Source organism: Myotis lucifugus, unplaced genomic scaffold (assembly GCF_000147115.1).
Source record: "Myotis lucifugus unplaced genomic scaffold, Myoluc2.0 scaffold_416, whole genome shotgun sequence".
Taxonomy (NCBI): Eukaryota; Metazoa; Chordata; class Mammalia; order Chiroptera; family Vespertilionidae; genus Myotis; species Myotis lucifugus.
The window spans coordinates 373,847-389,405 of NW_005871464.1; the positions used below are offsets into that span (position 1 = coordinate 373,847).

The following is a 15,559-nucleotide window of genomic DNA, read 5'->3' on the forward strand; positions in this document are numbered from 1 at the left end:
AGATCTGCAGATTCCTCTTCCTTGTTTGGGGTTTGGAGGTACTCAGATGAGGCTTAGCTGTGAAGCAGTGCAAGCTGCTGTGGGGCCTTGGGCCTTCTTTTGGATGTTCTAGGTCTGTCTGGCCCAGCTGCAGTTTGTTAGGTAATTTTCTATCTCTAAGGGCCAGCCCATTCATATGCAAAAGCCTCTGCTCGAAGCTTGGGTGGGGCGGGGTCTCAGGGAATCAACAGGGCGGAGCAAACAGCTATGGCTGCTCCTCAGTCCTGCCCTAAGAGGTCCCCGGGTCTCAGTGTCCCTCGGTAATCGCTGCAAGCACCTCTGAGAAAGCTGCCCTCGAGTTCTGCCCGCTGCCAGACATTCCAGTTTCTCCCCATATGAGTCTGGGTCCCCAGAGACTCGCCTGGAACTGGAGTCAGGGCCATCGGGAGCTTGAGACTCCCTCCCGGTTGAAAATGACACTGGCATCTTCAGTTGCCAGCCCTTTCCGCGCTCGCGCCTCCGTACCTCTGCACTTTACTTCCGCACCTCCTGAGTCTCAGTGTGCTTTTCTCTTTCCTTCTAGTTGTAGAATTTCCACTCAGCCAGCCTTCCTGTGGTTCTGGGTGATGTCTGTTTTGTCTTTAGTTGTAGTTTTGAAGTGGTTGTGTGAGGCAGCAATTTCAGGTGTTTACCTATGCCGCCATCTTGGTTTCTCCTAAATTTTTCTTTTTAAAATATGGTAAATTACATGGATTGCTTTTCAAATGTTAAACCAGCCTTGTCTTTCTGGGTTAAAACCACATGATTATTATGTATTTTTTTATATATATTGTTAAATTTGCTAAAATTTTATTTAAAGTTTTATATACATGCCATAAGAGAAATTCATCTGTAATTTTCTTATAATGGTTTTATTTATTTTTTTGCTTTATATCAGTGTAATGCTAGCCTTATAGAATGAGTTGGGAAATATTACCCCATTTTCAGTGTTCTGGAAGAATTTATGGAATTGGTATTATTTCTTCTGTAAATATTTGATAGAAATCACCAATGAAGCCATTTGAACATGGAGGTTTTTTTGTGTGGGAAGATGTTGAACTACAAATTTGATTTCTTTCAAAGATAGAACTCTATTCAAGGTATCTGTTTCTTCTCGAGTGATCTTGGGTGGTAAATTTCCTTGAAGAAATTTGACCCTTTCATCTAAATTGTCACATTAATTGGCATAGAATTATTTATGATAGTTATTTATTATCATCTTAATATTTGTAGAATCTATAGTGATGTTTCCTCCCTCTCCCTCTCTCGTTCATGATGTAGGTAATTTGCACCTTCTCTGTTTTTTTCTGATTAGTCTGGCTAGAGGTTTATCAAATTTATTTTATTTTTAAAATTTATTTTTATTGATTTCAGAGAGGAAGAGAGAGGGAGAGAGAGTTAGAGTTAGAAACATCAATGATGAAAGAGAATTATTGGTCAGCTGCCTCCTGCATAACCCCCGCAACCCGGGCATGTGCTCTGGTCTGGAATCAGGCGTGACTTCTTGGTTTATAGGTCAGTGTTCAACCACTGAGCCACACCCGCCCGGCTCAAATTTATTAATGTTTAAGTGATTCAACATTCAGTTACATTAATTTTCTGTTTTGTTTTTCTGTTTTCTAATTTAATTTTTTTATTCTGGTTACTCATTTTCTTTTTTTCTATTTGGTTTACTTTGCTCATTTCTTAAGGTAGTTCTTACTTTTTTAAAAAACTATGAAATATTTCAAACATACAGAAAATTGCATGGAATAGCAGTGTAGCCACATCACAGATTAACATTTTGGCATATTTGCTGTTTATTTGTGTTTAAATTATAGATACAATAGAAGTCCCCATCCCATTTCCCCTTTTAATCTCCCAATCTAAACACTACCTTGAAATTAATGCTTCCTTCAATTTGTTTTTATTTAGGCTTTCCATATATGTATTTCCCCCCTAAGTAATACATAGTATTGCTTTATGTATTTTCCAAGTTTACCTAGGTGGAATTATCCTGTTTGTATCTTCCATAGCATAGTATTCAAAATTTGTCCCTGTAAATAGAGATCTCTAATACAGGGTGGGGCAAAGTAGGTTTGCAGTTGTGAGTACACGAAACTGAGTTTATTCTTGTATTATTTACCCTGTGAACAACTGTAAACCTACTTTTGCCCCATCCTGTATAGATTTGGTTAATTTATTTGAACAGCTCTGTAATATTCTGATGAGTAAATATACCACTTTTTAAATGTTTAATAATTTTAATGTTGGTAGTTTCTAATTTTTTGCAATTATGAAAGTAAAAATGAACTTCCTTTTGCATGTTTCCTTGACAACTTAGGTTACAGTTTCTGTAGAATCCATACCTAGAAATCCAGTTGCTAGGTTAAATGATAATGAATATCTTCAACTTTAGTGGATGTTGTTGTATTTCTATATTATACTAACTTATATTCCTACTAGTCAGAATGGTAATTTCTCTGTCAGGAATTGAACTCAGTTGTCAACACTGGAGACTGATAGTGGTGTACCTAGTGTGTGGTTTTCATGATTAAGATTGCCTCATGGTCCAAGTTGGCTCCTAGAGTACAGCTGTCATGGCCACAGGTGGGCAGAGAAGAAGGAAGAACTAAAAGGGCTACCCTGGAATCAGCAACCCTTTGCGCTGACATTTCATTGGCCGCCCTACTTTACATGGAAGACTGGGATATGTAGTGTTAGCTAGGCACATTGTACAGAACAAAGGGTGGCATGTTGGGTAGGACATATGCATTTGTTGTCACAGGTCACATTGCTAGTATCTGGTACTATTAAATGTTTCAGTTTGGGCAGTCAGGTGGGTTTGAAGTGGTATCTTACTTTTAAAATTACATTTACCTAATCACTGGTGAAGTACAGAATTTTTTACTTGTGTGTTCAGGTTTTCTTTTCTGTGACTTGCCTCTTCATATACCTTTGCCATTATTTTATTAAGTTTTGTCTATTCATAATTAATTCAGCATATGCTTTATTATCCAGGGTATCCTTTGTTTCTTTACATCCAAAAAGATGTTCTTGTCTTATTTTTGAACTTTTGGTATGGTATCCTTTATCAGACAAAAATATTCATGATAGTGGAGTTAAAGTTGACAGGTCTTACTCTTTGTGATTTATTCTTTTCACATATATACGTGCATGGGAGGAAATTTTTTCCCCACCCTGAAGTCTTAGACTTTCAAAACAAAAATGTTTCAAACGTTTGTTTTTCAAAAATTACATTTGGGAGTTTTTGTATTTTTGTTTGTGCATAACTTGAGGTAATGGCCTAATTTAACATTTTTGTGTATGGAAGGCTACTGGTCTCAGCAGCATTCATGGACTAGTCCATCCTTTTGTCACTGCTTGCTTTGCTACATCTGTCATAAATCCAATTGCCTAGGTGCACGGGTTTTCAATCTGATCCACTGGCATATTTACCCTGCCCCCATATTAATACCACCATCTTTTATTGTGAACGCTTTATATAAAGGTCTTTGTCTAGTAGATCAGTCCCCCTTTTAAAAAATTGTGTGAGCTATGCTTGGCTCTACTTTTCTACATAAGTTTTAGGATAAGCTTGTCCTGGTGCATGATAATTTTGATTAGAATCTAACTAAATTCTTAGGTTACTTTGGGGGGGAATTTGGCATCTTTATGATGTTGAGTCTTCACATTTGTAAGCATGCTTTTCCTCTGTATTTAGTCAGATTGTTATGTCCTTTAGTAACATTTCATATTTGTTTTTGTAAATGTTTTGCTTCTTTTGTAAGATAAATTCTTAGGTGTTTTATAGGTTTCCTTTTTATTGTTAGTGGTGTCTCTGTAAACATTTTTCTAAGTGGTTACTGGTGATACATAAGGATGTTATTAGTTTTATCTAGATTTTGTCTTTAGGAACCCTTATCTCGATCTTAGTAGTTCAATTTTTCATTGTCCCCCCCGCCCCCCCTTTCTTTCAGTAAATCCACATTCAGTAATTTCTGCTTTTGTATTTTGGTCACCTGGCCATTTTGTCTTTCATGTGAACATGAGAGGTATGCTGCCGTCCCTGGTTTTTGAGGCAGCTCAGGCCATTCCTTTTTATTTTTTTTAAATGTTGCCTATTCTCAGTTATGGCCAAAAGGAACTACCGGAAGAAATAAGAAATTTACATTAGGTTATGTGCCTTAGAAACTATAGACATCTTCCTCTCTAATGCTAATTGCTCCTTTGTGCCTGCTCTTCTCATCCTTAGTCCTTCATTTACTTCTTACCTTCACTTCCCTGGTTCCCATATTTTTCTTTCTCTTTTGGTTGCCTTTCTATTTTTCCACCCGTCTCTCTCCTCCCTTTATTTTCTTAGCAATAGTTTTTACCACATACCAGGCACTTTATTTTGTGTTTTGCATATGTTTGCTCCTTTGATCTTTATCACAGTTCATTGAGGATGGTGGAGTGATCCATTTCCTAGATGAGGAATTGAGGAGCCCAATCTTATATAAGCAGAAAGTGGGAGAGTCTGGGTACTAAGTCAGGCCTGCAGACTCTAATATCAGTGGTCTTTCTGCTTCACTACACTACTGATGTTCAATTCCTTCCTTACTGTTTTTCTAAGTAGATGAGTTAAGTGTAATAAAAATTCTAGTAAATCTATTGAGATGATGTCTTTAGACTAAATTAATTCAAGTGTGTGTTTTGAGTGAAGGGTGTTACTCAATCTTTTGTGAGAGTTATTCTGTAAAAGCACTCAAAATGAAAAGAGAGAGAGAGAAGAGACTTAAAAGAAAGAAATAGAAGTAAAAGTTCATGTCAAGTATGCTTTACCATAAGTATTCTCCGAAGCCCTGGGCTACATGCATGCTCCAGCAGGTGGTCCTGTTGTGAGAGCGCTGTGCTCACCTGTGTCCTCGAAGCATAGGCCCTCTCTTCTTACAAGGTTGGTGTCCTTGCATTGTAGGTGTTGATAGGAGAAGGGAGTTAAGTACACTGGATTCTATTTATGGCTATATCACTAATAGCAGTGTTGTTCTCGGCAAGCCATTGTCCTTTTAGGGGCATTCATCTCTAATCAATGTAGGTCAGGCATGAGGGGAAGATTAGTGGTGGAAAGTTTCGGAGGGTACAGCTGGATCCATAGATTAGTGACAACATACAAAATAATTTTTATTTATTTTTATTTTTTATTTTTTTAAATATATTTTATTGATTTTTTTACAGAGAGGAAGGGAGAGGGATAGAGAGTTAGAAACATCGATGAGAGAGAAACATCGATCAGCTGCCTCCTGCACACCCCCTACTGGGGATGTGCCCGCAATCAAGGTACATGCCCTTGACTGGAATCGAACCCGGGACTCTTTAGTCCGCAGGCCGACACTCTATCCACTGAGCCAAACCGGTCAGGGCCAAAATAATTTTTAGGTAATTTTTTTGTATCATCCTGATAGTTGTTTTCACTCTTACAAGGTACTTTGTAGTACTTGTTCATGTGTGCAAATACTTTTATCTATATATATAAAAGCCTAAGTGACCGTCCAACCGGTAGGGGGCAGGTGCTCAGTGCAGGAGCGGAAACCACAGGCATGGAAACATGGAACAGACTGATGAATCTCAGAGGGGAGGGTGGGAAGAGATTAACCAAAGATCTTATATGCATCTTAGAGGCCCGGCGCACAGCCTGGCCTGCGCCCTCTCGCAATTCGGGACCCCTCGGGGGATGTCAGAGAGCTGGTTTCAGTCCGATCCCCGCAGGCCAGGCCTAGGGTCCCCACTGGTGCATGGATCCGTGCACCGGGCCTCTAGTAGTGTTATAATCATGGTATTACTTAGGGTCTGCATTTTGCTCATGCATACCTCTCATGAACTGTATCATTTTAAAATAATTTAATTTTAGATAATTCCTTTAATGATGTACCATTTCCTCTTGTGGGATAGTTCAGTGGTTTCTAGTTTGTTTTTGTTTTTGTAATTTCTGGACTGTTTCTTTAAGTTAGATCCCAGTCATAATTCTGTCAAAGGGTATAAATACTTTTATTTCTCTTGCTTTATTGTCCAGTTGCCTTCAGACTGTTTTAAAACCCTCTATAATGCTGCCATCAGTTTTTGAACGATTCAGTTTAATTATAGCCAGCATTCATTCATTTAAGGAATGTTCATTGAGCCCCTGTCCTGGTGGAGTGTAGGGAATGTAGATGAAAAACATAATAAAATAAATAAATAAGTTATATTTTATATTAAAAGATGATACGGGTCATTCAAAGAACAGCAAGGCAAGGCAAGGGGTTGCTGAGAGTGGGATGACTTGTAAACTGCTCCAGAGAAGGTGCATTTGAGCAATAACTTTTGAGGCATTGGGTTTGCTTTATGTATTTTCTTTTGCCTCTCTTTTATTTTATTTACTTATTAAGAAGTTTTTATAGTATATCAACATAACTGTAATCTATTTTCTTTGTTAGTGAGAATGAACAGTTTTCCACGTTTTCTATTTGTATATTTAATTATGGCAATATTTGAAATTCGTATAAAGCTCAAAAGTTTTCTATGTAAGACTGTTCCTGCCTTTACAATTAAGAGTGGGGAAAATTGGGCAAATCAGTTTGTGTTTAAGCATGAGGAGAATGTTCTGTCCAGAGCTTTAATAAGGAACCAAAAATTTCTACAAGATTTTTTTTTAAATGAAGTTTTCTTTTTTGTTAATTGTATTTCTGTTTTAAGTGAAGGAAAAATGGTACATAATATGATGTATAAGAGTAACATATTTGTTATTTTATAGGGTGACTGTTGGATCTGTATGGAACTCATGTCTACCTCGTTTGATAAGTTTTACAAATATGTATATAGTGTATTAGATGATGTTATTCCAGAAGAAATTTTAGGCAAAATCACTTTAGCAGTAAGTACCTGGTTTTCAAATTGTTCATTCTCTATGTGCTCATGTAAAGATGCTGCTGGCATTTGAATGCACATGCCCAGATATCCTTCACAGAATTTTACTGACTTTCCTGGAGGATCACTGGTAAAGGGACAGAGACTGAACCACTTCTGTGGGGTAATTGACACAATCATAAAGAACTATTTTCAAAATGTGGTCTGTAGTACAGAATCACAAGCAACCACAATAGATTGTGCTGTCAGTAAGATTAGAACAAGCAATTTTCTGTTCCCTTTCCACTGTTGGTTTAACTATTTTTAAATATGTTCCATTTTCCACTGTTGGTTTAACTATTTTTAATATGTTTTAAATATGTATTATCATGCTTATGCCTAAATTAATCAGAATCACAGCAGTATCCTTGAAGTCTCTTAATTAAAACTCTTCGTGGTTTAAGAGTTGGGCTATGCAGACTAAACTATTTAAATTTTTTACCAGCAATTTCAGTAACCAGCATTATTGCTTATTTGGTCAATTCACTTTTACCTGAATACCAAAACGAAAAGAGGTACTTTTTTACTTACGTTTTTATAGTCTTGAAAGTGGGGTCATGATTATTTCCTTTCTTGCTTTGAATCTTTTAGTTGACAAAGGTTGTTCATAATTATTTTTTCTGAAAATAATTTTCTGTGATAGCATAAAATTAATAAGATTCTTAGAAACCCCTGAGACTCTGATCACAATCTGGCTTAGTGGATATGTCAACTAAATTTTATAGGAAGCTGTAAGATACCTAGTTGCATTTAATTTCCCTACTCTCCCTTTCTTGCATCCTCAATATCCAGCATAGGTTGTCTGTCCATTGCATTTTATCCTACTTAATCATTAATGTTTAATGTTAGTTTAAACATTAGTTTAAAAATTACAGGTCTCTTGTTAATGTTTTAAGTTATTTAGCTTATTTAATGCTTAAAATTAAACGTTTAATTAGCTAAATGTTAAGATACATACCCTTACATATATTTTATAAAAAGAAGCAGAGTTTTACTAGAAACTTGTTAATTATTCTGGCTGGTCTAGGAAATTTTATATTGATCAATTTAGTCATCTGTCTCCAGTATACCAAAGCCAATATTATCTTGGCATTTGTTAGTATTCATAGAAACAATAGTAGCATAATGAAAACAGCTAGTGATTATTGAATGTTTATTTATATCAGGCCAAGATCTTATGACATTTTATCTTCATAGCAACTCTCTATGGTAAATAGTGTAACTTGTTTACAGATGACAGATCTGAAATATGGAGAGATTGAGCAATTAATTTGCTTTGAAGTTTATATAATTTTAACTGGTAAATGCTTTAAGCCCAGGCAGCCTAATCCCAGAATCTTGTTTTTAACCACTGTACAAGGTGATTATGAAGTTAGAAAACATAGATAAAATTATTTTATTGTATAATGAAATATGTGTAGTGTATGTATACTAATAAATAATGTATTATATATTTGCCTATGTTTCTAGTCTTGGTGATCACCTTGTATATTAAGCACAACATTTAAAATTACTTTGATTTAAATCTCTCTTTTTAAATTCTTACCTGAGGATATGCTCATTGATTTTTAGAATGAGAGAGAGAGAAACTTTGATGTGAGAGAAACATTGGTCAGTTGCCTTCCTGTTTGCTACCAGACTGGAGATTGAACTCCCAACCTAGGCGTGTGCCCTGAATGGGGATCAAACTCGCAACCTTTGGGATGGCGCTCCAACCAATTGAGCCACCCAGCCAGGTCGATTAATCTCTTCTTGCTAATTAATAACTCTATGAACTCGCAAGCCTGACTGTTTGAGACATTAGAGACACATGGCTCTGCAAAAGTTACTTTGAAGGCTCAGCACCCAATGAGGGTGAATGATTGTGAGAAACTGAGACTTTGGAAGAACTTAACTAAGTCAGGGTTGATAATGGATCCAGCCTGTTGGACTTTCTTATACTACATATTTCTATTCTTGAAGAGTTTGAAGATATAAGAAATATTATACAACTTGTTAATGACTTACTAAAAAATTGTAAGTTACAGGGTTTTCTTTTTAGCTGTCAGGGCAACTAAGTTTTTAAATTTAAAATCAACATTCAGCATCTTCAGTTAACAAAAATTGCACAGGATGTTGAAACATTAAGCTTACAAGAATGCAATGGGCTATGTGGGCTGTTACTTAAGATAAACTATTGTGCTGTTTGATTAAAAGGAAATTGTTTATCCCATCTCTGCTTTTTCTCCACAGACTGTGAAAGCACTAAACCACTTAAAGGAAAACTTGAAAATCATTCACAGAGGTGGGTACAGAATTATTTTTTATAGAACAACTATTCCTTAATAGGGAAAAAATATTGAAAATTACAGTGCCACTTTCAAGCAAAACCTACTATATGTATCCTAAAACTTCACTATTAGGGTTTTTTCCCTTTGGGGGTCTATAAATTTTAGTCTACCTTATTAATATGTTTGGCTTAGTAATTGAAGGAGATTTTGCTGTAAATTCTTATTATTCTTAGTTGAAAAGTTATTATTCATTTGCCGATAGATAATTAGTGTTTCTCTTATATACTACTAAGGCGTGAAGGTGGTCCTGTGGGCAGTCAAAGGAGAATCAGAGGGTAACAGCCTTGTGTGTTACAGGCACACTACTGTTCCTGTGAAGTGCTGCAATCAGAGATTCCTTTAACTGGAATTGCTATAAAGCATTTGTATTTGTGAGAATAGTGATCTTGTCCTTATTAAACACACATTCAAAAATTTTAAACATTTGATGTAGACCTATTGCATGACAGTGGGAATCCCGAGTTTAATTCAGCACATAGACTAAATAGTTGCTCTGGTATCAAGACAGACCTAAGACAATATGTGACAGTATGTGATTCATTCTGATAGTAAATAAGTAGGAAAGTCAAAGGTCATATTCAGAGAAGTGCAAAACCTTGAATTCTAAGTATCATAGTTTCTAGTGGTTAGAGAAATTAGTAATTGGGACATTTATTTAAGTAATTTTAGTTTGGGGTTGACCCTGGTCCAGAAATTAGTTAACCTTGAACATCAAAATAATTCATTTATTTTTGCCTACCTGATATTTTTAACATAAAATAATGAATTTTTCTTCATTATTTTATGTTAAAATAATATTAGGTAGGCTCCTAATTTCCTTTTTGGCCTAAAATCATGTAGGATTAAGTCCCTAAACAAAATTATTTTGTTCCTCTCATAGTTCATCTTGTTCTTGTTTTGAGGTTTTTCTCTCCCTTTTTGCTGTGTTCTGCAATTATGAGAGTACTGGAGGCCTGGTGCATGAATTCATGCATGGGTGGGGTCCCTCGGCCTGGCCGGCGATGGGGGCCGATTGGGGCCGGCTGGCCCGGGGGAGGGACTACGGGAGGTTGGCCGGCTGCGGGAGGTTGGCTGTGGGAGCGCACTGACCACCAGGGGGCAGATCCTGCGTTTCGTGTCTGCCACCTGGTGGTCAGTGCACGTCATAGCCACCGGCCAGTCATAACGGTTGCAACAGTTGCAATGGTTGCTTAGGCTTTTATATATATAGACTAGAGGTCCGATGCACGAAATTCGTGCAAGAGTAGGCCTTCCTTCCTCTGGCTGCCGGCACTGGCTTCCCTCTGGCACCCGGGACCCGGGCTTCCCTCTGGCCACCAGCACCTGGGACCCGGGCTTCCCTCACAGCCCCGGCTTTGTCCGGAAAGTCGTCCAGTCTAATTAGCATATTATACTTTTATTATTATGGATTGCCTTTACTGTAGAGCGATTCAAATACCTTAGGAATACTCAAGGTATCACAGAAAAGCACTAAGGCAGTGCCTGAGGAGGAGTAAGATAAAAGGGAAAGTCTTCAGAAATAACTTTTGTTTTCCTATTAGTAAATAAAATGATGAGTTTATAGCAGTCTTTTTATCACTTCAAATTAGTTAGCTTTTTTTTTTTTTGCTACAGGTAGAGTGCTTTGATTACAGGTTACAGAAAATTCTGATAACTGGCTTAAACTCCAAGGAAATGCATTCTCTGTGGTAATAGAGTCCTGGCACAATTTGGTTAGAGTTCAAGCTTCTTCTTTAGGCTGTGCCCTCCTTAATCTGTTGGCTTCATTCTCAGGGTAGTAACAGCTAAAGCGGTCCCTAGTGTCACATAGTCTTTGACACATATTGTACAGTAGCTTAGTATACTCTTATAGGTTAAATTCATTCTTTATAGTTTGACTGTTAAGTAATGAATTTGAAGCAAGTAAATGAATATGTCCCTTGATGAGAACAAAACAACATAATAGAATGCCTAAATGTATTGTATAATATTTTTTTTAATACACTTGTAGTTTTTAAAAAAAATATAATTTTATTGATTTCAGAGAGGAAGGAAGAGGGAGAGAGAGCTAGAAATATCCATGATGAGAGAGAATCATGGATTGGCTGCCTCCTGCAAGTCTCCCACTGGGGATCGAGCCCACAACCCAGGCATGTGCTCTTGACTGGAATCAAACCTGGGAACTTTCATTTCGCAGGCTGAGCCAAACCGGGTAGGGCTGTAGTATTTTTTGATACTGAGTTTTTAAGCATCGGTCTTCAGAGAAATTTCATATTTCTCATCTTCTCATACATCTGAATATTAAGGACTTGATCACTTATGTTGTCTAAGGTTTTTCAGTATTTTTACTTAAAGTACTTTAGAATGTAGCTCATTTGATTGATTATTGATTACTTTTACACTGAATGGTACCTGTCTCTTTCAGATATCAAACCTTCCAATATCCTTCTGGACAGAAGTGGAAATATTAAACTCTGTGACTTTGGCATCAGCGGACAGCTTGTGGACTCTATTGCCAAGACCAGAGATGCTGGGTGTAGGCCGTACATGGCAGTAAGTGAAAGGCCCAGCCCTTTTAGAAGCCTGACGGTCATTGCAGTGGGAGACCGCCTTTGGTGCTGTACTTCTGAGGACTCTGCCATTGGTCGGTCATGCAGTCTCACCAGGCTACAATCCTTTTCTCTTCCCTAAAGACCAAATTCAGGTTCTAGCTGCTCCATGAAATGTTGCAAAATTGTCCCAGTGAACTCCTGTTTGATTGTCTTACTCTGTTCGTCTTTGGTACTTAGCTTGTGGTCTTCTCTGACTCTACTAATCAACTAGATCATTAGTGCTCAGCAGGCCGCTTTGAGTTTTTAGCACTCCATATGTTATCTTGACTGTAATAGGATTGGCTGCTTCCTGCAAGTCCCCCACTGGACATGTTGATAATGTGTCCTGGCCATTAAGTGATACTATTTCCAGCTAGAGAAGAATGGAAGACTCAAGTTCATGGTAGAACTCAGTATATCTATAAATCTGAGGCTTTGTTTTGTATACTGTTGATCTCTTTAGAGGGGGACGAAGCACACTAACAAATGCAAGAAAGATGCCGAAGGTATTTGCCAACCTGGAGTCTCTTTCCCTTCAGGGAGACAGAGCTCCACTATCCTTCTGCACACGTCATCCTCATCTTTTTTTTTTTTTTAATTCTTTATTGTTGAAAGTATTACATGTCTCCTTTCCCCCCCATTGACCTCTCCAAGCATGCCCCCGCCCGTCATCCTCATCTTATCCCAGTGCTGCATACACTGCAAATTTAGTGTCTGTATTGTAAACATTCTCCTAGTGTGTTGGTGTCTTCCTTACCGTGGCTATGGTTCTTTGGGGACTGGTTTTGCGTCGTTATTAAAGCAGTCCTTCTCATCAGTAGTTTCTGTTTCCGTCTTTAGGACTTTTAAACTTTAGATTAGCTATGAGCTGAATACAGTTTTTCTCTCCTTTTAATTGTTAGCTTCTTTCTTGATTTACACATTTCCAAACCCAGTGCTGTAAGCAATAGAAAAGTAAGTAACATCATAAGCTACATGTTACAACTTTTTTATCTTGTTTATGGATAGGCAGGCTCAGTGCTACACTTATGTACACTTATTTTAAAAACCTGAATACATTGTATTTTCAGTGTTATTTAAAAGTAAATTTTTTTCTTTTCACTTTTCTCTCAGCCTATAAATATTTGAATGCACAGGATTACATGCATTTTTTATGTATGTTTTGTTGCCTGTACTTTGGTCATTGCATTTGAAAATGATTGTATTTGAAAATTTTCCATTATTAACCCTATTTTAGAATTTTTGCTTTCAATACCTTGTTTTTATTTTGTTACATCTTTTTATGTCACCTTTTCCACAAATGAAAATGTCAGAGGGGTGTGTGTGTGTGTGTGTGTGTGTGTGTGTGTGTATGTTAATATGTACAAAAAGATACCTTCATTTAGACTTTGGACTTTGTGGATGGTGACTGTCTAGGCAGAGTCTTGGGGAGATTTGGATGATCTTGCATTCATCATGATAATTAGGGATAAATGGAACAACCAGATCAAAAGCAAGACAATAAATTAAAATATGGAGTATTTGGGAATTCATATAATTTACACATTTAGCAATCATGCCCTGAGAATTAAGTGTAAACTGTTTGTACTTTTAGGGCTTGTCTCAGCACTAAGGTTGACTAAGTGTTTTTGCTGTGTAACATTGGTTAAGAATTATATTTGATTTATGTGGATGTTAAAGGTGCAGTTGCAGCCCTGATACAGCTGATACTTGCATTCAGGTAACTTTTAGAAAGAAGTAGACTTTCGGTTTCTGTGTAGAAGTAAGTAAGGTTCAAGGCCTGGGAGGGACAGACTTTTCTCTTCCTGCCGACCTGCTTCAGCTTTGAAGGAAGCAGGCTGATGGTAAACTCTGCCTCTGATCTTGACTGGACTGAATGAAGCATTTCTGTCCATTCCAGTCTTCTTAGGCTTGTATGAATGGACAAGAATATAATCAGCATTCATCCTACAAGCCTCTGAGTAACTTGACTTTCTTAATGTATCTTGACAGAAGATATCAGCAATGCACCTTGTCTAGTCTATAGGAATTGTGATTTCTTAGATTATATTTATCATAGAAAGTGTACAAAGTGTAGAGTTTAAACTTAAGTTTTCTCATAAACCAGTTGTTAACATCTTGTCACTTCCCTACCTCCTCATCTAGGGAAGTCTGTATTTATTCACATACACATAAACATAGACAGAGGTGGGCAAAAGGACGTTTACAGTTTTGAGTGCATGAAATGCAGAGTTTATTCTTGTATTATTATTTATTCTTGTATTACATATTTTCCATACGAACAACTGCTAACCTACTTTTGCCTACCCCTGTATATGTACATTTAGGGGTGTGTGTAGGGGTGTGTGTGTGTGTGTGTGTGTTCTGGACCATTTGAAAGGAAGTCACAGATATGATGAATTTCATTCTAGACACTTCAGCACATCCTCCCAAGAAAAGGGCATTCATCTGTGTAACCACAATATCATTACCATACCTAAAACATAAGCCTAAAAAGTTAACAAGAATTTCATAGTATCATCTAATAAACAGTTTATAGGTCAAAATTCCCAATTGTCCAAAATAAATGTATGTTATAGCTGTTAGTAAGGATCACATCAAGATACATAATACATTACTTTTAGTTGTTACATTTTTGCATTTTAATCTAAACTGGTCTAGACCATTCTTTTTTTTTTTCTTCCTCATGATTTTGACATTTCTGGGAGTGTTTTTTAAAATGTCTACATACTGGATTTGTCTGATTGTTCTCATGATTAGTTTCAGACTACATTTTTTTGGTATGGATGCTTCATAGATGAGGTGTACTTTATGTTGCATCACATTGCAAGAACATAATGCTAGGTTATTTCACTAATTGCTTTTTTTTTTAAGCACTTGAAACATTTGTAAAATAGAAACTCATATCCTCGAAATGTTTCCTGTTTTTCTTCCCCAAAGGAGTAATTGATAATCTTTATTTTCGAAGGATTCCTTCACCCAGGATCCTCTCACCCTTCCCTCTGGTATCCTCCAACTTGAAGAGGCTTCTAAAAAGTAACTTCAGTTTCTCTATCTTTACCTCTTCTTCTTACAGGATAGAAGCCTGTCCGTGTTAGTTTGTAAGATAGTCTTTCTTTTTTTTTTTTTTTGCAAGGCCAGTATCTTTACTTCTACATAGAAGGATATGCACACACCCAGCAGGTGCTCTGCTCAGCTTTATAATCCCTGAGCACGTGACCTGCCCCTCACTCTTGATTGGAGCTCAGGCGCACGGTCTTTCCCAATTGGCTAATTCAACGGGAGGGGTTGGCCTTTGCCGTTTCAAGATGGCGGCCCCAGGGGAGCTGCAAGCCATGCGGCCAACTTGGTGGCTGCCAAGTCACGCAGTCCAAAATGACGGCTGTCTACACTGCTTTTTGACAGAAAAGATGACTTGTTCAATCAAAAAAAAAAAAGAAAAGAAAAGAAAAGATGACTTGTTTCTTCTCATAGTTCTCCCCTTTTCTTTATTTAAACTCTTTTCTTAAAACTTGGCTGACATTCATTGACTTTCATGCTCTACAGCAGCAGTTCTCAACCTGTGGGTCGCGACCCCTTTGGCGGTCGAACAACCCTTTCACAGGGGTCGCTTAAGGCCATCCTGCATATCAGATATTTACATTACGATTCATAACAGTAGCAACATTACAGTTATGAAGTAGCAACGAAAATAATTTTATGGTTGGGTCACAACATGAGGAACTGTATTTAAAGGGCCAG

The 15,559-nt window shown here is 37.2% G+C and overlaps 1 protein-coding gene across 1 annotated transcript in view; it reads left to right on the plus strand.

The window, feature by feature from the left end:
- MAP2K4 (mitogen-activated protein kinase kinase 4) overlaps positions 1–15,559 on the plus strand; it is a 101,236-nt gene that overhangs the window by 70,984 nt on the left and 14,693 nt on the right. The window contains exons 6-8 of the mRNA XM_023743859.1: positions 6,767–6,886; positions 9,151–9,202; positions 11,653–11,780. Of these exons, the coding sequence (XP_023599627.1) occupies positions 6,767–6,886; positions 9,151–9,202; positions 11,653–11,780 (300 nt within the window). The remainder of the gene's footprint in view (positions 1–6,766; positions 6,887–9,150; positions 9,203–11,652; positions 11,781–15,559) is intronic.